Here is a 22,623-nt window from a genome sequence, read left to right on the forward strand (position 1 = left end):
TTTAAGCACAACTGTGCAAAGCAGTTCTGGAAATTTTAATTTTCTGGCCAAGCCCCCCACTCCCCCTTTATTTATTTTTTTTTTAAATTAACATGGAAGATTCTCGCGGCTGCGGTATCAGGCAGTTTCAGGTTTACTGAGCAGTAGGTAGGAAATTGGACTCTCTAAAGGGACAGCAGAGGGAGCCTGAAGGAAAGGAAACCTGTTTTTCCAGCTAGAAGCCCTGGTAGTGGTATCCTGGTAATGTCAAGTGAGTGAATGTGTCTATTTGATCTTACTTCTCGAGTTTCAGTCTCTTTCAGGAAATACAATCGAGGAGAAGAAGGAATTTATTTCTTTTACTTCAAAATCATAGGCTTTTTCCTGTAACAAAAATATTTAAAAAATACAGCAAGTACAAATGCTCCTCTGTCCCCAGGGAAGGGGAAAAAAAACCCCAAAAAATATCTTGAGAGAAAAGCAGGCAAAAGAGAAGAGATTCTTTTGAGACTTGTAATACAAGACATAAGTGTTGAAAAGGAGTCTGTTAATAATACTTAGCAATGGACTTCACAACTGTGTGTGTGTCATTGTCAGAATACAGAAGAAAAATGTGTAAAAGGCAACAGTGAAAACAAATAAGCTGTACCATATGAAGCTTTCAGACAGTTCAAAATTAGTTTCACTGGATTAGATTATGCAAATAAGGAAAAATTGTCTTAGATTAGTAGAAAGTGGATAGCAATTTAAAAAGAAGTAATATTTTTATTTATTTACCTTTTAATTTAGCAGTTTTAAGCAATTTTTTCAGTTTTATATGTAGGTCTTATTTATAGAAGAAGTTATAATGTAATCTATTTTGTCCATAATTTTAAAATTAAAGGCTTCATTTTATTATAATACAGTGTCAGGCATGCAAGATCTGGATCATAATTAACATGCTTTTACTGTTCTTTTGCTTTTGTATTTTGTAGGTTACATTTTGAAGCTGTATCTCAGACTTCTCCTATTGCCTTGCACCTCTTTTTGAGGAATATATTTGCTGTTTCTGACATTAATGTCATGGAAGGAGCACTCTTCTGTGATTCCATCTGTTCCAATGAGATATTCTATAAGGAGCAAGTAGGTGTGGTTTAAAATAATATACTGGATTTGATTTTACTTTTTCATCAGCTGAATTTCATCATTGTAAGATAGATGTGGCAATCAACTAATCCTATTTACAGAATCCATTTTCTGTGGGTTACATGGCCTTTTTTTCTGAAGTATTTCAGAAGCTGTTGGTTATTTACATCCTGCTGGAATGATGGTTTCTGAATGAGTTATTGCATAACCAAAGCGCCCTGATTCCTACTGAGGAAGGATTTTTCTTGACTTCAGTGGTGGTAGACTATAATATAAGAAAGAAGTATAATAAAAGTTATTTTTGTCCCCTAAAGATCTACCTTGAATTTTCAAAATTTTCAACATTTATGCTATGTAATACATGTTTTTAAATTAAAATGTGACTTCTAACAGGGTTTCATGGTTTTAATATAGTAATATTTTATTTCAGTGGTTTTTTATAGTATAATGGCATGTTAATGACAAAAAACACCCTTTCTTTTTTATTTGGATAGTCAAATTTGCCTCCTGTTTTACTGCATTCCTATTCTATTTATTTCTTTGCTGAAGTACTTGTAAAAAATGTGAGCAGTTGATTACTCTGTGACTTTACAAAATAAACTCTCACTTGCAAGGACTGCAACAGATAACTTGAAGGGAAGGGAAGGATTTATCCTTCCCGCACCGATTCTGAGAGGCTAGCATGTGAAATTTCCACTGCACATACTTTGAGGTTATTAATCAGCCTCACTTTATAAATTATGTGGGCAAACTCAGAGGGCACAATTAGATCAAGAGCAATCGTTTCCTTTAGTATCAGGAATAATGTGTTTTTTAATATACTTCTAACAGGTGTAAATTTATATTCCTTCTTAAACTTTCATCTTACTTGCTGCTTATCCTGCTTTTTAAACTGCAGTAACATCTGTCTTGTTCCACTCTCAAATGGTTTAACAACAGAATGAATATTTAAATCAAAATGTGTTTTTCTTTTACAGGTAGCTAGATTAGCAGAATGTGAAAGAATGACTGTGGCAATTGAACTTAGCAACTGGTTGAACGATCCAAGTTATGCACTGCAGTCTGTTGTACAATGTTATGGTCTCCTCGCCCCACTTATTTACCACAAGATTTTTTCAGTGCCAGTAGTTCAGGTGAGAGCATTTTAGGACAAAGCAGCTGTCAGGTCCTGCAGTTATAGTGATTCAAATTAAACTTATAATAGGCAGTACAGTTGGAGAGCTAAATATCTAGGCTGTGACTTCTTAATAGCTGATGAAAGAAAAGCCTTTTAGAATTTTATTCGTCCCCAATGCATCTAAGTTCCATGTAAGCTGCACACATTCTGCTCTCAGATATGGTGAAGTAACTGCAGAGTATCAATTGTTTATTTAGGGTGATTGTTGGTATTTTAAACTGTAGCAGAAATTACAATGTAATTCTACTTGAATGTTATTTGCAGATGGCAATTTTGAGGAAAGAAAAGCAGCATTTGCCTGTGGTTTCTTTTGTTTGGTTGTTGGTTGGTTTGTTGTTTTTTCTTTTTTTTTTTTTTAAATTCAGAATGTTTGCTTCATATACAGTTTTGTTTTCTTCTTAAAGAAAAGAAAGCTATTCAGTGTTTTGACAATGCAGTCTTTAGTTTTCAGGCATGAGTTCCTTTCCAGAAGCAAGCACCTTCTCTTTAGAAACAGAATACATTTTATGAAGCAGCAGATGGGGTTTTTAGATTCAGCAAGCATACAGTAGAAACATGCAGATATTTTTCCTGTAATTAGGTAGCCTTCTTAGGTAGCAGCAATAAGAGTATATTGGCTCTGTGAGAAAGGATGAGGTGACTGCACTGCAGGTGAAGCCCAGAGCAGCAGCATCTGAACATGGCAGGCAGAGAAGGGTGCTGGTAAGAGGATCCAAGACAGTCCAGGGAACGTGAGGTTATTGGGCTGGCCCAGGGTCCATCCAGGAGGAAAAGTCAGGAGGTGCAGGAATTGAAGCCAGAGGCTGGAGACAAGGCTGCAGCACAGGTCCAAGGTCCATGCAGGAGAAGGAACTGAAGACCAATGGAGCAGCACCACAGCTCAAGCAGGGACTGAAGGCTTGTGCCTGAGCTTGACAGAGGGTATGAGGGGAGGTCTCAAGTGAGGATGCTCAAGGAAGGACTGCTGGGACACTTAGGGCCCTGTTAAGTTTTCAGGAGTGATTAGGAAAAAAAAAAAAAATCTATTTGAATACAGGGATAGCTTCTTGCTTAAGATGCTGTTGTCCTGCTAAAGGTACAGCTAGCCACTGGAAATAATTTCCACAACTTATAGCCACAAAAATTATTTCCACAAGAAATAGCCACAAGTTCTTTTCATTTCTGACGGACAAAATTGGGGAAAGAAGTATTTTATTTTTGCAATATACTGGAAGTATTTTTTTTCATTTGAAATCCTTGCCATCTCAATATATTTTCAAACAGTCCTCCAGTAGGATTATGTTATCTCACTGAATTAAACATTCTTGGATTCCATGTTAGTGAGATCAGTAAAAATATCCATCATGTATCTGTATATTAATATCTGGGATTTTATGTGAACATGTAATTTATTCCAAAAGACTGGTTGAAATCTTGACACTGTTCAATTAAATAGAAATTAATTATTGGCATTTGTACAACTAATGTTTTATCCTATGCATTAGATTTCAAAGTATTTTTATAGTTCACCATGAAATACAGTGGGCTGTACAGAGGTACAAGCTTGGAAGTATGCTCTAGACTCCGATTTTTGTTTTAACCCTTGTATTTACAGATTCTCATTAAATGCTTGGCTGTCCTCCAAGAAATTCCAAGTTCTACTTTGCAAAGGAGACAGGAAGAATGTTATGAGAGTATTCTGCATATGATAGCTTGTGCTTCATATCATACAGCAAAGGTACGGTGTGAATTTTTGTGCTTACAGCTTAATTTGAGATATAGCTCTTGTCATTTGGGGAAAAAAAAGAGATTTAGTAAGCTGGCCTTCAGAATGATATCTTACAGAACCAGCAATCTTAAATAGTAAAGGCATGCAAACATTTATTAGTATCTTTGAATCAATACATGTTTATTACAATGACATTTTGCCTTTTTAGTATTTATTCAGAAAACAGTCAAAACTATTAGTCCATGTCATTAGATCTACATTTTATATGATTATGTGTAATTTTATATTTAAGCTAGTACTATTTTCAGTAAGACATACATATAATATATGTTTAAAAGTATTTATTGCAAAAGTTGTATTTGTAGTTTTAATCTGATTAATATATCTGTTTTAGATACAAGAGACTTTATACTGTTTAGTCATGCATGCTGGCAAAAGTAAAAACACCTTGACTTTCAACTGTAATATATATCTGTAGACATGATTCAGATACTCAATCTGTTTAGTGAGATAAGGAGAAACATGGTATGGATTTTTTTCCCTCATGTATAGGGACATGCTGCAGTTAATTACTCACTATTATAAATGTGTGATACTGAAAAAGTCATCTTTCCTCTAGCTTTAGATGCACCTCAGCTAAGAGCCCATACTGAAGCTGAGCTGTGGCTAAGGATTTGAGAGATTGCCCCATGCTGGTGATTGCTCAACTTGGTCTTTATAGGAGCTGAATCTCCATGCTAACCTCACAAGAACAGATCTGTACCAAATAACCCAAAAAATGCTCTGCAAGGCCAGCACGGCTGTGAGGCCAGGAGCCAAGGGCAATGCCATGGCTGGCAGAGCAGCACCTGGTATAGAGGTTCAGCCAGGCATCCAGATTATCAGGCAAATTTGTGGTGATAGGCAGGTCAGATTTGAAGCTGGGAAGTCAGTCCAGAGGTGAGGATAAGGCCTGGTGAGGTGGCTAGGGTCAGATAGAGCCCAGCAGGCTGGTCCATCATGATGGGAGCAGTCTGAGGTCAAGCTCAGAAGTTGGTCCATGAGCCAGGTGCCCAGTCTAGTGGATCTATTGTCACACCCAGGCATGACTTGCACCAGGCTGGAGTCCAACATTACTGCCGTATAGGAGCCAGCAGGGACTGTAGGCTTAGACTTGAGCTGAGAGGGAGCTCCTCTCAGCTGGCCCCACAGGCATAGGCCCCAGGTGAATGCTGTCAGACACAATAAAGCCTATAAGGAGCCTTGAAACCTTGATTAGATGTTTGTTTGTTGGATTCCTCAGCTACCTGACTACCACTTATATTGCTGGTTTTTTTTCCCTTAGAGATATCATTTCAACAGGATAGCATACAGAATAGCAAAGAGAATGAGTGAATTGAAAATGCTTCTCATTAAGGCAGGGTATATGTTTTTCTTTTGACTTAGAGTCAGGTCATGTACTGTGTTTATCCTAAGGTAATCTGTACACTTATTTAGGATCACAAAGGCAAAGATCCTAGTGTGAAGGTAGCTTGCAAGTAGTAGAAGCACTTGGGCCTTTTGAGCTCTATCTAAAGAAGATAAAGCCATTGAAAAACATTTGCTACACTGTTAATTTATAAATTTTGCAATTTAAAAATAAATTTCACCAGTCCTTTCAATACAACTGCAATTTTAAAATGTGTGCTTGATACCAGAGAGGCAAATGAGGATCATTTAGTTATCCTTTATGTTCTTTGATAGCAGTACTGCCTGAGAACAGGGAGGGTGTCAATCACAGCAATAGATACTTCTGGGTAAATCTTTCTATTCTCTGAGGGATAGGCTAAGCAGAATAGAATGCATAGATAACATCTGCAATTCCAATTATTTTACATGTCTGCAGTCCTGGGTTTTTTTATTAAAAGAAACTTGCATATTGAGTAATAAATTTATATTTATAATATTCATGCATTTTGACAATTATAAGTAGACAGGAATGAAATATTACATATCATGTAAACAAAAACTTGTGTAACAGATTATTCTTTTATAGGTACTACATTCATGGAAAGAGTATGAACTTTCAGCAATTATCATTAACTATGGGAAAAAATTGTTGATCTCACCAGGAGTTTCACCTGGCCAGTCAGGAGACGTGAAAACTGAAGAAACGCGCACTGGCAAAGCAGTAAAAGTAGATGCTCTAATTTTTAATTTTTCTTTAAATTCTGTATTTTATTATTTTGAAGACTAGATTTACTAATTTAAAGATGATCCAGCTCCAACCCCCAGCCTTGGGCAGGGACACCTTCTACTAGACCGGTTTGCTCAGTGCCCCATCCAGCCCAGTCTTGAATGCTTCCAGAGATTGGGAGTCCCCATGCTTGACAAAATATGCTGTGCCAAAAAAGTCACAAACATAATTTCTATTTTATCAGAAAAGAAAAATAATACAATATTGATGAAATTATAAGATATAGATTTAGAAGACTTGTGGTCTAAGCTAGATTCCACTATTGACAAGCTGGTTTTAGTGAAGTTAAAGCTAAGCTTTCATAACAAAGTATTCAATATTTCAGAGACGTTCCTCAAGGGCATCCCATTTAGCTGCAATGGCAAAAGCAGCAGAAAATCTAAATTCTCTTGAATCAAGTCTACTCAAACTGACAGAACCAGGTGGGTGTACTGTTGAAACACATCTTACCTTTGTCTATGGAGTTTTCTATTGCTTGTTGGAAAAAACTACATTTACTGAAGAAGTACTTTTATTTCTTATATCTTCCATGATGACTCAACCAAAGCAATAATGATCTTGGTAATGATCACCTGGTGATGATGTGTGTATTCATATTTTTTGTAATTTCCACTGGAACACTCATTTCTTCTTTAAAAGGAATATTTCTTTGTGAACAATTCTGCAAATATTTATGTTCTTCCAACCTGTTTAAATTGGATTCCATGTTATTTAGGCTTGCTTTATCTTTTTAAAGCAGAAAATGCAGTGGCAAAGACCACTGTCCATTTATAGCTTGTCTGAATACCCCACCAATGTTAGTAGTAATGACCACTGCAGGAAATTTTAGTGGAGAAAACTCTCCATGAAGCAAGTTAACAGAAATTGTTGTTTTTGTGAGGGAATTGCATGCATGCTAGTATTTAACTACGTTTTAAGTCAGGAATGAATAAACATATTTTAAAGTATCTTGGATTCTGGATCAAGCACAATAATTTTCTGGCTAATAATCCTGCCAAAGTTAGATGAATTAATAAGTAAGGATTATAAAGAAAGTTTGGTTAGAACTTAATCTCAGAGACAGCACTGATTGGTACCTGGATAGAATGGTAGAGTAGTATAGGTTGGAAGGTATTTATTCTAACCCTCTTCTCAAAACAGGTACAATTACATCAGCTTGCTCTGAGGCTTATCCAGTCAAGTTTTGAATCTTTCTGAAGAAAGAGATTTCATAACTTTTATGGGCAACTCGTTCTGATAGTTAACCACTCTTATGGTTAGAGAGGTTTTCTTTAGATGTCTTTGGAATTTTCTGATTTCCGATTTGTTTCAATTGCCTGTTGTGCTGTCAGTGAGGAGAGTCTGTCTCCACATTCTGTATTTCTCCTGTTAGGTAAGTGTAGACTCCTCTTAGCCTTCTCTTCCTAAGACTGAAGAAACCCACTTCCCTCAGCCTCTTCATGCTCTATAGCTCATTGTCATCTTGTCTGTCCTTCTCTCAACTTGACTATGTTGGTGTCTTGTACTACAGTGCCCAAACCCGGGCACAGTAACCTCGATGTGGTCTCACATCCATTCTAGTGCTGAATAGAGGGGAATAGTCATGTCCCCTGACCTGCTGGCCATGCTGTTTCTAGTATAGCCCAGTATGCAGCAGGCCTTTGCTGCAAGACCACACCCCTCATGTTCTAGTTATCATCCATCACCTCTGTGCATGCATTTATTCAGAAGAGAAAGTATTATTGTGAAAAATAGGATAAGGAGTGATGGAAAAATTCCATTAATCTGTGCAATAATCCTTCATTTTTGCTCACATTGATGCCTGCATTCCTGCAGAACAAGTCACATAAGGAAAGAATTCTGTAAGTTAATTGAAAATCATGTTGATTAATTAATAGAAAGTTAAATTAATGGATTGATCAGTTAGAAAAAACCCACATTTTCAGTAGCTGGCAAATAATTGATCACTAAAGTCTGCTCTGTTGTTGAAATAGCCTATTTGTCAATAGTTTCAGGATACAAACTGAGAGAAGAAGCCTTTTGGTGTGGCCATGCAAAGCTTACCGCTGTCCTTACAAATATGTATTAATGGTATAGGGCAATGTGCACACCTGTAGGGCATGCTGTTAAAAGCATTTTGGAAAAAGCCTTGTAATAGGAAATCCTTATAATTGGATCAACACTTAGCATTCCATTAATGATAGTCTACAAGAAAAATGGAAAAGAGCTGAATCTGCTTCTTTCAAAAGAAGAAAAACAAAAATATTTCACACACAGTACAATTTAAATTCTGAGATTTCAAATATTTTCCCATAAAAAAAAAATTTTGGAACATATTTTTCTTTGTGAAAAGGCTTATTTGGAGCAACATATTTTTGAACTTGTCAAATGGGAGAGAGTACTAAGAAAGGGTGTCCTATTTTAAAAGTCTGCTTTTCCTGTTGGCTGTCCTACTTAGTTGGACATTATTTACATTCAACAGACCTAAACTGACTGCTCTCACTGGAGGTTGTAGCTATTGATCCACTATTATAGCTGGTTCCAGAGTGCATTTTTAATCTTGCTTTTTTCAGGGATTTGCTGCATTGATGTTTTTCAACCACAGGACTTGTCTAAGCACAAAATTTGTTGATTATTTTTCTTTATTTAGGAAAAATAACAAGCAGTATGTGTAACATTGTTTTGGTGCTTGTTAGCTGGTAATGTTTAATCAGCTGTTGCGTTTAACTGCCAGAAGCTTGAATCTAAGTTATTGTCCTATATATTCTGTATACTGTCCATATCTGTGTATTCTATATAAAGTATATTATTTATAGAATATAACTGAATTTCTATACATCTATTTTTGTAAATATTTAGCTTAAGAAAAAAGAATATACATTACTACTTCTACTACTACCTACTTACATTGTCCATATGCAGAGCATTAATGTAAGCATTAGTCAATAGCAGTATCATGGCATCAGTTCTTGCTGTATAGCCTTAAATACATTTTTGTCCTGTCCTTTCTGCACATTCTTCTCCACATGTGATTTTCATGGCTCTTTGTTAGGCTTCTGATGAACTCCAGACATCCTCTCTCATGACAGTTAGATATTTAAAAGCAAACTCTGTGGTAGAGAAGGATTTTTTTTGTCAGTTATAAGTGGAGTTTTTATTGTATATTCTTACTGCTTTTCATAATGGATTTCATTTGGTTATTGATGCAGGTCCTGGAGCACAGCTTACAGGAAAGGAATCTCTGTTGTTACTCTACCCTGTAATTTCATGTTGGCCATCAGACCGTGCTTATCGAGAAGGTAGGGTAGTTGCTGTTTATATTAATTGTGAGGGCTCCTTTACTTCAGAAAGTTGCCAGTAAAGCAATCTCATTCTTGCTTGGAATAAGCTCTTGGGAATGTTACCTTCATTTGGTTCTCAAATATACAAAATCAAGTGAAACATAGCTTATAAAAGGTTCTCACTATAAACACATAGAGAATAGAATGCAACCAATTATTTGGGGTGTTCATGCTAAGTATATAAAATATTAATATTTTAATTTGAATCATGTATGTTTTCTAATAACCTTAGAAACAAGTAAATTTAAAAAATGTGCCAAATTTTTCAAATATTCTCTTTGTATGAAATGTTCTTTCAAAATTGAGGTACCCTATTTCCACATTAAATTATTTCACTGGAAGAAGAATTCACAGAAATCGCTGTCTCTATAATGTTTGTAATTCTAGGAGTGTATTAAATAGAATGAGCTTATGATTCAAGTCACAAGAAGCGTTTAGCAACTGCCATTGAGTATCTGTGGTTTTAGTGTCACTATGAGTATGCAACATGACATAAATAAGTGCTTGGAGGCATAGGTCGCTGGAATCCTAGCTGACTTCAGAATTCTGTTACAGCATAAACACCTGTGTTATTGTTACTTTATTGCAGTGCTTAAATTCAAAGGCAACACACGTTTCCTTGAGTTCTTCGTTCAACTTTTGCACAAAGTCATGAATGAAGAGAAGTTTCAGAGTGTTCTGGAGTGGGCAGAGAGTGTGGAAAATAACTTGAGAAGGTAGATCTCCGTTACAGTAGTAGTGAAAAACTACTGCTTAGGCTTATGGGAGTCGCATTTACAAAAGAAACTCCAAGTTGTACCCATTAGAAGACCCATCAGGAGTAATTTCCATGACTCCTAGTCTGCAGAAGTTCCATGAACGTGGATTACAGCTGTTATTATGGGGTGGTGGCATAGCTTGGGAAGCTATGATGGCTTAAATCAAAAGCAAACTGATCAGGGCCTACTATAGCATCAAAAAAATTCTGTGGGGAAAAGATAAATGGAGCCAAACTGTAGACACTTACCTGAGAAGATCCCATTTTTAAAAAAACACATCAATATTTCTAAAATATGAAAGGCAAGTAATCAGTGAAAATGAGATCTATATTTTAGGGAACAGGAATTGTGGTTACAAGAGACCAAAACAGTAGGATGTGAAGAAATTACTTGCAAAATTCTGTAGTATAATTTGGGTAATAAAGAAAATTTTTTATTTTACTGGGCATTAGGAAGGTAATATAGTTGTTACTCACAAATTTGAATTTCTGTAATAAACCTTGAAAATTAACATTTCCTATTTTCTTAAGAGGATGAAGGAAAGAAAGTCTTTTGAATTTAAAACTGCCAATGAAATAGGAATTGCCTGATGTGCTCTATATGTTCCAAAAGATAATCTTTTACTATGAAAGGAACTTAACATGATGATTATTATGATGATGATTTTAAAAATATTTTTCATCAGGAGGAATGAGAGCTTCCTTGGTACTGATGGAATTTCAGCACAAGCAAGGTCTCTCACTCTGGGAGAAAGCACAAGTGCTGCAGAAGTTCAGAAGGTGAGTTTTATTTTTAAGGAGTTATGTGTTTTTACTGGGTAGCAATACCATGAGAACAAAACAAATTTTGAAAAAATTGTCTCATAAAAATCTCATCTAGAGACATACACAGTTCCTAAAATTTGGGATACAAACTCTAGTCCTCAGCTGACCTCTGCACTTCTAAAACCAGGAAGAAATGTTGACATGGGATTCATCTGAAAGACCAACAATTGTGAGAATTTCAGATAAGTCAAAATAAGGAATTCTGAAATCAGAAGAAACTTGCCTTACCTGACTCCCTTTAAAAGAACATGGTGGTAATAGAAAGTGTCTTGGTTACCATCACATTCAGAAAAGGAGATCAGCTCAGGCCTTTTTGTACAATATGTACTTAGATTTTTTTTGTGAGTAATTGTTCATGATTAACTCCTTGTGCAGATGTTCTAATTGCACTGTAAAGGCTTTTTGTTCAGAATTAATTTAAAATAATTTTTTACTTTTACTGGAAGATACTGATAATCTTAATGGATTTGTATTATTTTGCAGGAAGAGCTTTCTCCCTCATAATCCTCTAGTAATGTTGAAATACTGCTAGCATCTGAGATAGATTAGGAAAAGGGTTTTTCTGTCTTCATTTTTGCATTGCAAAGCTTTACTGTTATTAGGAAAAGAATTGTCATTATTTCTGTGATGAAAAGACTGGTCTATGAAAGAAAATCTTCAGGGACCTGGCTGGCTTCTTTGTATCAGGCCTTTGACATGTACTTTCCAGAAAAAATGGTGACGTTTTCTAGAATTTTTAAGTACTTCTTTTGCAGTTTTATTTTGACAACCATTTCCAGAATCTTTTTTAATGTTCTGTTCCTATGTAAGCCAAATTGCTCTATACCTCAGGTGGTTGATAATGTAGGTATAAATAATTATTTGAAGTATATTTAAGATTTTGACGCAAGACTTTTTTCTTTTAAAGGGAAAAAATACCTCACCTTCAGGGAAAGCAAAGGCATCACCTTCAAAGAAACCAACAAAACAAGCTGTGCCTCAGAAAGGACCTCTCAGAGAGTTTTTAATGAAAAATCCAGATACAATGAAATCTTCAGAAGCACAAAAGTAAATGAACACAGTTTTCAGGCTTATATATACAGAAAAAATATTTTGACTGAAATTTAGATTACAGTTAAGTGTGTATTTTAGTTTTTGTATTATAGCAAAGAGACTAGTTTCTGCACAGTCCTTTCATTTTTCTGATGTAGTTTAGTATAAAATTGGTTTCCACTCAATGAAACAAAATCTGTTGCATTTCTGTTTAATAGCTGTTAATGATTTCAAGTTTCCGTATTAATAATCAAAGATTGTATTTCAGTTGTGTTAGCTTGAGCATGTTGATTCATCAAGGTGGAAAAGCTGTGATAATCTGAGTATTATAAGGCTTTTCAAACTGTGTTGAGGAGTTTATCTGTTACAAAGCTAATAAAAATATTTATTATTAAATAAATAAAAATAGTAGTAGTAGTAGATTCAGAATTATTTTTGTGGACCTTGTGCTAGTCTTTTTGGACTATCTGCCTTGTAGCTTCCCCAGAACTGTTTTTTGATTAAAAAAAAAGTAATTCACATCTTCTTTTGGCAGGTATTTGTTTATATTTGGTTAACTTGCCAATAACATTGCCTTCTGACCTAAAAGAATGTGTAGTACTCATAATTTAGTCCTTTGTCACTTATGGTAATTAGCAAATAGGAAACTATAAATATTTGCACATAAGCAATCATATAACTGATTCTGGAAGTGTTTTAAATAACCTAAAAAAAGTTTCCATATCATCTTCTAAATATTCACCTAAACCATCCAAAAATGTTATTATTCCTCCTTGACAGAAGAAACCGTACCTTATTTAAAATGATTTTCATAGCTTTCAGCAGAAGAAAGGATGTTTAACCTATCTTGGGTTTTTATCAGCTACTCTTTTGTGTCTAACATAACAGTAATGGTGCATAATATAATCAAAATTGTATGTGGTATACTATTCTGCCCACATTTTAAAGGTGAAAAACAGGCGGAAAAATCATTTAGATTAATAAAGGAATCAGTTTACAGTTAATTTTTAAAAAATGAGATTTGGTTTGAATATAGCATTGTATGTTTGTCAAGTAATACAGAATTTTTTCATCTCTCAGCGAAACCTTAAAAAACTTTGTCTGGAAATTAAAGGCAGGCATCCAGATTTGAAATGCTATGTTCTCTTCATGCTGGATGTGCTTAACTACCAAAGCAAAGCAATAAAAAAAACCCAAAATCTAGATTTATAGCATAATAGAAGGCCCTCCTGAATTGACTTTGAAGCACATCATATTTGCTACAATAATCTGTACAATTCAGGGACAAATAACTTCAAAATGATCTAAACTCATTAAAGTACTAAGACAATTATCTTATAGAAGCTGGTAAAATATAAAATGGGATTTACTGTGTGTTAAGTGCACGTAAAGAGGGAAAGCACAGTTGCTTTTCTTGACTAAAGCAAAAGTCTTTTATTTAGAAATATGTCATATGCTTATGCGTATTAATCTGGAGAGATGCAACAGAGTATCTGTGTATCTTTACCAGGACTTTTTTTCTAGAGCTTCAAGAAAACAGTTTAATTTCTTGCTACTTCATATGTTTTGGTTTAGCAAAGCCATGGATAAGTTGAAGAAATTGGCTTATGAAACCTTAGTGATGCTGCTGACTAAATACGTAATCCGAAGTCACTTTTGTCAAATGTGTCTTGAAGAGATGCCCTGGAAGTCTCAGATGAATATCTATCTGGCCCTTGCACACTACCATCTATTTAAAAAGAACCTGGAAGTGCAATATAATATGGGAATTAGTGGTTCACAGCATCTGGACAGGTACATCTTACTGCACTATCAGTGATTGCTATTAATAGAGATTATTGTGTTATTGCTGTTACTGCAGACAGATATGAATTACAATATATTCATATGAACAGTTCAGCTTTCAAATACAAATTACTTGTTACTATGTAAAAAGTTTTGCTTTCCATCCTGTGGACATCAGGCACAGTTTTGGTTGCTAACTTCATTGGTGAGATGAAAGCTTTGAAATGTACTATACTAAGTTATTTTTTGGTTCCTTATAATTTGGCTATCATTCATTATTTCTTATTCCTGAAGCTGCTGGAAAGTAATCACTTCTGAGACACTGAATTTTGTGTATGTACATAAAAATTCTTTTTGATATCATATGTGAAGGTTTTTTTTGTGTTTTCTTCTCTTTCTCCCATTTTGCAGTTACAGTATTTTGGATCCTGAGATATTCTCATTAAACAATTCTGGCACTGTATTGGCAAGGAAAGCTGCAGATGATAACACAGGAAAACCAACTCCTTCTCTCCCTGAAAAGTCAGAAGACACTGAAACCCAAACCTGTAAGAATTTTTATTGGTGCACAACTGAAATCAGTTTCAACTTAACTTTTTGTTTCTCTTGATTTCTGGCTCTCTTGACCTCCATCATTAGTTGTCCACATCACCTTTGGAAAAACAGTCAGTCATGCCAAGACATAGAAGACATTTCTAGGTTTCCTCCTATTGTCATCTATGTTTTTTGGCATAACTAGTATAACAGAAGTCATAGTAAGTCATGTGGTATAGCTAATAATTCTGAGCATTTTTTAATCTATTAATAAATATGTTACATTTTATCAATTAGTTATTCTTTATCCTGTAATTTATTAGTAAGTTTGTAAGTTTAAAAAAGAATAATGATACTAGCTTTAGGTTTGCAGATACCAGACTACCTACACATATTAAATTGATAATATTCCGAATGATTCTGAATGCATTGATAATTTCTTTCAGTTTCTGAGGTTTGTAACTGATTGGTAGTTTCCTTTACATTTCCTAGCAGGTTGAAATTTCCCTGGGTCATTCTGTAAGTAGTTTTAAAGTTATAGACCGGAGCTTATTATTATCTTTCAAATTATAAGTAGAATTTAATTTTCCTTCTCTACTGCTTTCTCCCCAGTGTTTCCCTCTGTCAGAAGCTACCTCAGGAACAATTTATTTTCTACCACTTTTATTTAATTTCTCTGTCTTTCACATTTAACATTTATTATTATTCTAGCTATTTTTAATCCATGAGATTCCAACAGGAGCCAAAGGGCTCCTATCTGTGGATAATTGTGAAATGCAGGATTTTGATTTCCTCAGATCTCAGTGGTAGTGTACAAGTCAGCACAAAGTCTTCATAGGCTCCAGAAGTTCAACAAGTAATCACAGGCCTGGTCTTTTCAATATCTCTTCAGGGATGCATTCTTGCTGTGGCAGTAAACATTGAATTTCTCCTCTATTTCCATGTAGGGCTTCCTTAGGTAAAATCAGCTGTCCTCTTTGCCTTCTCCAAGGAGCTGTGACAAAAACTAGCACTTGAATTTCTCTGTCTCACTGGTTCTCTTTGTAGCAGACTACTTTTACAGAAACACCTTTGCCTTGATGCTTACCAGTGACTGAGACACACTGAAATTGGCTGAAACCTGATAAAAGTCCTCTTTACTATCTCCTAGCATTTGCAACAGTTGTGCTTAAAAGAATAATGTGAAATGTGCAGTTTGTCATAGAGTTCAAGTATTATATAGGAATTAGCTTCTGCATAAACCTCTAGTTCAGATATTACCATATTCCACTACCATGAACCTTTGCCTTTCCCCTTGGGGGATATTTGATAGTGAATTAAATAATGAAGAAATTCTACACATACCACAGAATTTATCAGAAATCCTCCTTTCTACCTAGTATCTACTGTAAGAGGACTCTGTTTAAGAAAGATTCTTGCAAGCTTGCCAAGAGATTTCTTGTCGTGGTGATTTCTTCCTAGAACTTAAATGAGGATTGTGGTTTGACTTTGAGGCTGAAAGCTATTTGGTACACACTAGTATTTTGCTCAGACTCGCTTTCATTCCTAAGAAAAAGCATCTTGTATTTTAAATATCATAACCTTACAGACACGATAATCTTAACATTGGCATTTCCTAACATGTAAGCATTTAGCTGCTACAGGAAAATCCTAGCTGATTTTTTTTTTTTTTTTTTTTTGTGAGAACTTCAACTCAATTTTAGCAGGGAGCTTTTTGTTTTCAGCTACAGGTAAATCTCCTAAAACCAGAAATAAACAGAGTCAAACTCCTCGAAGTCGAACAAAGACCAACAAACAGGACCAGGTTCCATCAAATGCCCTTTTACTGAAGCATTTTACAAGCATCTTCTTGCATTTGAAAAGAGCAGTGGTAAGATGTGGTTGGTTTCTTATTGAACTATATATTACTAAGTAGTATTAATTACTAAGTATTAGTAATTAATGCATTAAGCATATCTGGCAATACTTACTACTTTTTAAATGAAAAAACCTCAGGAAATTAAAAGAAAATTCACTGTTTAAAAGTAATGTTTTCTCATCTTCTGAAAAATATCCAAGTACAATGTATGAAATGTCAGCCATATCACCTATCATAATATATATTCTATCAGACATTCAGTAATCTATGTAATTGTTCTATTTTTCAATCCACCTTTGTAACTTTCCTTCTCATGTTTGTTAAATTTTTTCTGCAAATACTTGCAGATTTAACTTTCTCTTTACAGGTCTTAGTGAATCTCACACTAGAAACAGGAGAACCAGTGGCTGAAGGGAAATGCAGACTAACTGCTCTTCCCATAAAACCTTCTAAACCCAAGTAAAAGCACACCTATAGGTGGTGTGAATTAATTTTTATTTCTTATTCTCACACCAAAACCTACAATTAAATTCACTTATAAATTAGTCCTTCTGTGAAAAGGTAAAAATTAAGGTTTTGTAATGCCTAGACTGTAATTCTGAAAGATTATTTATGCCTAAGTTTTTCAATAAAAGAATGAAGCTTTTAATTTCTGCCTTTCCAAGGTATAGTTATATTTTGAATGGTATACACAGGTTCTTGCTCACCGTGGTGGCCACTGGACATTGCTTCAAAATGCTTGTCGAGATCTTTGGAGCTATACTCAAGAATTTCAAGTGATTGCTAACCAGTCGCATTCCCATATGGGTGCATTTTCCATCACCTGGGATCTTCTTTGCAACACCATCTGGTTGCCATTTTATTTTGCATCAGACATGATCATTGATATGATAATTGACCTACAAGCAAGCAGGTCTCTTAAGGTAAAAATTATTCTATTCAGACAACTCTTGATTATCAAATTTTCACTAGAGAGAGTTTTCTCTTTCTTGCATTACATTCTGGTATCTTCAAGTTATTCTCTGTAACAAGTTTTTTTGATGACAGTAGTTTCTGATCTCTGTAATTGATTTGTCCTAAAAGCACATTTGAAAATAACAGGTGTAATAATGTTTCTTGACTGTAGATTGTGGATCCCGAAGGAGAGTTTTGCATTCCCAGTTGTTTAGGAGGCATTGCGGATGAGAATGGTGGTTCTGCTCTTCACCCCCAGCCTCCCATGGATGATGTGAATGTGGTTGATCTGAGATGGATATGCAATCTGGTTCTTAAAACAATAGAATTGTTGTATCACATGAAGAAGTGGGAAGTACTGGTGCACATAGCTGTACGATTTAACATATTTACACAGTAAGTTATACCAGCTCTAAAAAAACCTTAAAAAGTTAATGTTATATAGTTTATTATACCATTATATTACTTAATTACTACACTCTGGTTTTTTTTCCAGTGAGAGGTTCACAGAACAAGTGAGTCCACTCCTGGTGTATGCTCAGAGGCAGCTGCTGGAGAGGATACAGCAGTTCAGTGGCTCAGACAGCCATGAATCTCATTTCACAAAATATCTGTCTGATGATGCACAAAAGGTGAAACACAGATTTCTTTTTGGGACACTGACTCTAATGTGAGCTAAATGTGGAGAAGCACTTTCACTGATTAGCTTAATATGCTTTCTGATATGTTCCCAAATAGTCATTTATAACAAATTAATGAACATAATTGATGGAAGTGCATGACAAGGCTTGTATGACATGATTCCAAGAGCAGCAGGAGACCCAGAGGACATTTTTTCCATGCACAACATGCCCATTCCGTATTATAAGCCTAAATCTAATTTCATGTTATTTCTTGATGCCACTCTTTTAACCTTAAAATATTTATTGGGATATTGCTTTGCTTCTGCATTGGAACACTGCTCCAAAAGTTAATAAAGTTGAGTTAAAACAAACTCTGACAATGCCAATTAAAAACTTTAAAAAACTTGGTTAGCACAAAAAAACCCCAAAGCAGCTCAGCAAGTTCCTCTCATTAAAAGCTGTGGCTCTATCTGTTCTATTCACTTAACAGTGCCAGCTGGAAATTTTTCATTGAATTAGCTATTAGAAATTAATTTCACTTTTTTTTTAATGTAAAGTTTATTTCTAAGAAGTTTTGCTGAAGTCAGTCTAACTGTGGATATTTTTAGGATATTTCTATCACTAAAGTAAAAGAGGACTTGAAGGAGAGGAGGGGGACGTGGGATTTGGAGTACCAAAGAGGTTTTTTCTGACCATGAACATGGACATGGGATTCAGGAGCCATGGCCTTGCCACAGCACAGCAATGCCCGGGGTCTGCAGGGACTCTGAAGGCGCCCGTGGCTCGCAAGGGCAGCTCAGGAGCTCTGTGTTCTCTGTTTCCTGCTGGCTCTCTCTGGCCCAGCCATTCAAACATGGTCCTTTGTCTGTAGAAGGGCACCACAGCATAGTGGTACCCTCATAGTGCTGGTAACTGAGCTGTGGAAAAGTAATCATAGTTTAGAAAGACAGTTTGCAGATTAAAGACTAGTGTTAGCTAATAGTAATAAGGATTTCAGGTAAGAAATTTGGAGTTTATGGTTACATTTCTTAATTAAATGCCATTCAGAAAATTCTAGAACTAGTTCTGTTGGTCCTTCTGCTTCTGAAGTGGTGTAACTACATTAGCAAAATAAAAAGTCTTTTGCGGATTAGTCCTTTATAGAAGTCTGGAAGTTTGCTTCTTTGCCAGAGTTAGGCTGCTGTTGTTACTTGCTTAGAGCTATTTTGTACCTCTGTATTTAGCATTCCATTGTGTTTCCCAGGCAACATGTCCTTTAGGCATGCTTAGTGACAGGTTCTGTGCAAGCATGCATTCATTTGGAGAAAAAAAAGGTGGAATATTTGCACAACATCAAGGAGTTGCTAATGATTATGGCAAATACCAAGTAAGAGACAAGAGACAAGTTTTAAGAGACAAATTTTAGTGCAGTAACTTCGAAACACTTACATGCAATATTTAGGTGTGAATGTTTCACCTCTTACTGACAAAAGTACTAGTTATGGGCCACTGGTGTCTTTCTTAATTAGTCCTCTTTTGTTTTGTCATGTGACTGTGTATATAGATATTTAACTGTAAGAACTAAATGTCATTTTTTCTTAATACTATTCAGTTCTTATGAAACAAATCCTGCTTTTTAGATGAGATGCAGAAACTACATAGGGTACAAATTACAGCTGCCTGTTGCTCGTTCTGCCAGTGAAGGGGTTTTTCCTGGACGCTTTTTCAATCCTCCAACAAATTCTACAGGTCAGAGCACAATTTAGTATTGTGTGTTCTCTTTTCTCCCAGAGTTTTGTCTTTGTTTCATACTGAATTGTTTTTATAAATTCTGTTTCCATTCTTTATCATAGTCTTCCACTTCTCCTACAATTTGTATTTTATTATAAACTGAGCTTTGTCTTCAAATTAGTGTTCTTGATATTTTGGATGTATTGTAATGTTGTCAAGATCTTTCAGAATATATTCAGACTATGTCTGAAAGCAGAGAAAAGCAGGTGCCAGATAACCTACAGCCTGTTAGGCAGCATGGGGGTCTTGGTCCAGCTTTGTTTTGTTATTTTTGGATATCCAGCAATATACTCCTAAGTTAGTGTGAATAGCACTGTTATTAACAGAATAAATGTTCCTGGTGGTTAATAGTTTGCTTTAATTCATAAAGCAACAGGAAAAAAAGGGGAATATTTTAATATACTTTAGTTTTGACATTATGAAAATGTTCAAATATGTTTTACAGGCTGATTTACTAACATTATTTATTTACATATTACAATTTTTTTCTCCGTAATTATTAATTAGCTTTAGATCACAATCAAGCAAAAGCCCTAGTTTCTGTGCCTCTTGATGTGAATGACACACTGAAATGTTTTAAAGAAACTCTAGAAAAATCTAAATATCAAAGCAGAGCACTGAGACACAGCAGGAAACTACTTTCATTATTTCTTGCACACACACAAGGTGAGTGCTTCATTGAAGTGTTTTGCCCTTAATAAAGTGTATATGCAGTTAAAATAGCAAACATTGAAAGGAACAGATTTTTCTAAATTCAAGTTTTAGGTACTGACAATTAGAAAAAATATAGAATATGAAGTTAAATTTGAAGTTCTATAAGCACAAGCTCTAAGCCTTATTTCCTATGATTTGTCTAATAGTTGAATGAAACTTTTTTTTTCCATGCAGCTGTGTCACCTGTCTGTCTGCAGCTATACCTCTGTCAGAGGACTGACTGGTAGATCTTCCCAAGTTTATTTTCATTAACAGAGCACATACCCTTTGGTTACACTGACCAATGAATTTTGTCCAATAAGTTTAATTAGGAGACACACAGAATTAGAGCATAGGAAACTAAATGGAGATGGGGTACACAGAAATTTTATATTAGTTTGATTAACATGTTTTGGAAATATTTGGGGTGCTAGAAATACGGCAAACTGATCATATAAACAACTGATATTATCATATAAATAAATCGATCGTGTAAATCACTTTTCCTATCTAGAAAATACTGGAAGAGCAATCAGCAGTCATATCTCTTCAAGCAGGAAGCTGAAATTTAGCGTGGTAGATGAAGTGATATTTCTACCGACGCCGTGTGACCTTTCTCAAGAAAAATATAATTTCTCCAGTATGGTTGAGGGTAGACCAATACCAAAGTCGCACCTTTCAGTAATTACATCTTCCTATGAAAAAACAATAGGTAATTTTTTTCATAAATTTCTGCTTGCAGATAAAAAGTAACAACATTCTGCCTATCTATGTTTATGTATGTTTATTCCATTGGTATTTTTCCTCTGTCAGACAGCTGTAACTGTCCCAAGGCTGGTTTCTAGGAAAGTACAACCTTCTTCCTCTTAATTGAGGAAATCTGCATTAGATCCTAAAGAAGCCGCTGGTTGGTTCATAATTGTTATGGTTATCTCATTTTATGAATAAGCATTACTTCAGTGGTGTTATGCTGATTAATCCCCAATTCAGAATTTGATATAATGTTTAGGAGGTTCATTTTAATTCCATGACAGTTTTTTTTTTTTTTCCTAGCAAACAGACTTTAGATTCTGTGTATTTCGATATGTGACTTAGTTACTTGGTTTCCATCTTACATTCTGGTATGGCTTTATTCATACAGTCACAGCTCCTGATTTTGCTGTATGGCTAAACAGGTCAAGTGTAGTAGCTCTAAGTGGTTTTATTTGCAGCAAAGGTTCCAAAAATGTGTCTGTGAGTGTGTTTCTGTGCTGTACGCAGGCAGAGTTGTTTAGCAGGGCCAGTGACCTGCTTTCCAGTTTATCTTGTGGACAGGAAGAAATTTGAGAGGCCTGACAAAACAAAAATACAAAAGACTATGTAAACAGGTTCATACAATATTCATGCATTGAATTACATGTGAATTCTTGTCTACTCATGCCAAATTTGTGCAAGGTTCTGTAACCTTTTTAATGATATGATGTTTTGTTATTTTTAATTGATGAAAAATAAATTACAGGAATCCTTGAAATGAGCAGCCAGAGAGACCTCAAGGTACAGGCTCTACATGAACTTGGGAATCTTCACTTTTATGCTGGAAATAAAAGGTACATAGTTACTGGATTAAAAAAGAGCACAGTTTCATTTTTTTTTAGTTGTCAGTCCTATACCTCTCAACTGTCTCATAAGTTCTTGTGCTGTCCATTAGTTCTTTCATCTAACTTACTATTAGCTGTATTTTGAGAGGGCTTTTTCCTATACATTGTTTATTTTTCTTAGCTACCTAATTGCTGTTGAGCAAATTAATGATACATTTTTTATTTTAAAGAAGTAATGTCTATGGCTTGATGATTTAATTTGAGTCCAAATAAGTCTCTTGACCAGGAATGATATCTCTTTTGTGTTATAGAGATATCATTATAGAAAATGTTATAGAAAATGTGTTTCAGTTTTTGACCCAATCAGAATTAGTTAAATCTCAGGCAATAAAGAAAAAATGAAGCAGATCTTATCTTCCACTTGGGAAAATGTCAGCAATATGATGGTATTTTTGATGTTACAGAGCTGCTTTTAAATACTGGTGTCAATCCCTTGATGAAACACTCAACATTGCTGATGCTCTTAACACCTGGCAAGAGTTATATTTTCCAAAAGATGCTACAGACTGCTTTACAGTTGGAAGATCAACTGATATTAGTGAGAAATTTCTTTCTCAGGCTGGAGCTTGGGGATGTTTACATGCAGCAGTCCTAGTGGCTAAGATAGCTCAGTAAGTATCATACCCATATA

At 35.1% G+C, this 22,623-nt stretch overlaps 1 protein-coding gene across 1 annotated transcript in view; it reads left to right on the top strand.

Annotated features, from left to right (window-relative positions):
• Nucleotides 1-22,623, top strand: part of CFAP54 (cilia and flagella associated protein 54) — a 101,211-nt gene that overhangs the window by 38,141 nt on the left and 40,447 nt on the right. The window contains exons 25-44 of the mRNA XM_059472565.1: nucleotides 954-1,101; nucleotides 2,082-2,237; nucleotides 3,876-3,998; nucleotides 6,004-6,138; nucleotides 6,530-6,626; nucleotides 9,393-9,482; nucleotides 10,114-10,240; nucleotides 10,968-11,061; nucleotides 12,014-12,153; nucleotides 13,714-13,932; nucleotides 14,335-14,471; nucleotides 16,182-16,327; nucleotides 17,011-17,238; nucleotides 17,442-17,665; nucleotides 17,766-17,901; nucleotides 19,512-19,620; nucleotides 20,170-20,328; nucleotides 20,870-21,067; nucleotides 21,854-21,941; nucleotides 22,397-22,603. Of these exons, the coding sequence (XP_059328548.1) occupies nucleotides 954-1,101; nucleotides 2,082-2,237; nucleotides 3,876-3,998; nucleotides 6,004-6,138; nucleotides 6,530-6,626; nucleotides 9,393-9,482; nucleotides 10,114-10,240; nucleotides 10,968-11,061; nucleotides 12,014-12,153; nucleotides 13,714-13,932; nucleotides 14,335-14,471; nucleotides 16,182-16,327; nucleotides 17,011-17,238; nucleotides 17,442-17,665; nucleotides 17,766-17,901; nucleotides 19,512-19,620; nucleotides 20,170-20,328; nucleotides 20,870-21,067; nucleotides 21,854-21,941; nucleotides 22,397-22,603 (2,961 nt within the window). The remainder of the gene's footprint in view (nucleotides 1-953; nucleotides 1,102-2,081; nucleotides 2,238-3,875; nucleotides 3,999-6,003; nucleotides 6,139-6,529; nucleotides 6,627-9,392; nucleotides 9,483-10,113; nucleotides 10,241-10,967; nucleotides 11,062-12,013; nucleotides 12,154-13,713; nucleotides 13,933-14,334; nucleotides 14,472-16,181; nucleotides 16,328-17,010; nucleotides 17,239-17,441; nucleotides 17,666-17,765; nucleotides 17,902-19,511; nucleotides 19,621-20,169; nucleotides 20,329-20,869; nucleotides 21,068-21,853; nucleotides 21,942-22,396; nucleotides 22,604-22,623) is intronic.

Source organism: Ammospiza nelsoni, chromosome 5, assembly GCF_027579445.1.
Source record: "Ammospiza nelsoni isolate bAmmNel1 chromosome 5, bAmmNel1.pri, whole genome shotgun sequence".
Lineage (NCBI taxonomy): Eukaryota > Metazoa > Chordata > Aves > Passeriformes > Passerellidae > Ammospiza > Ammospiza nelsoni.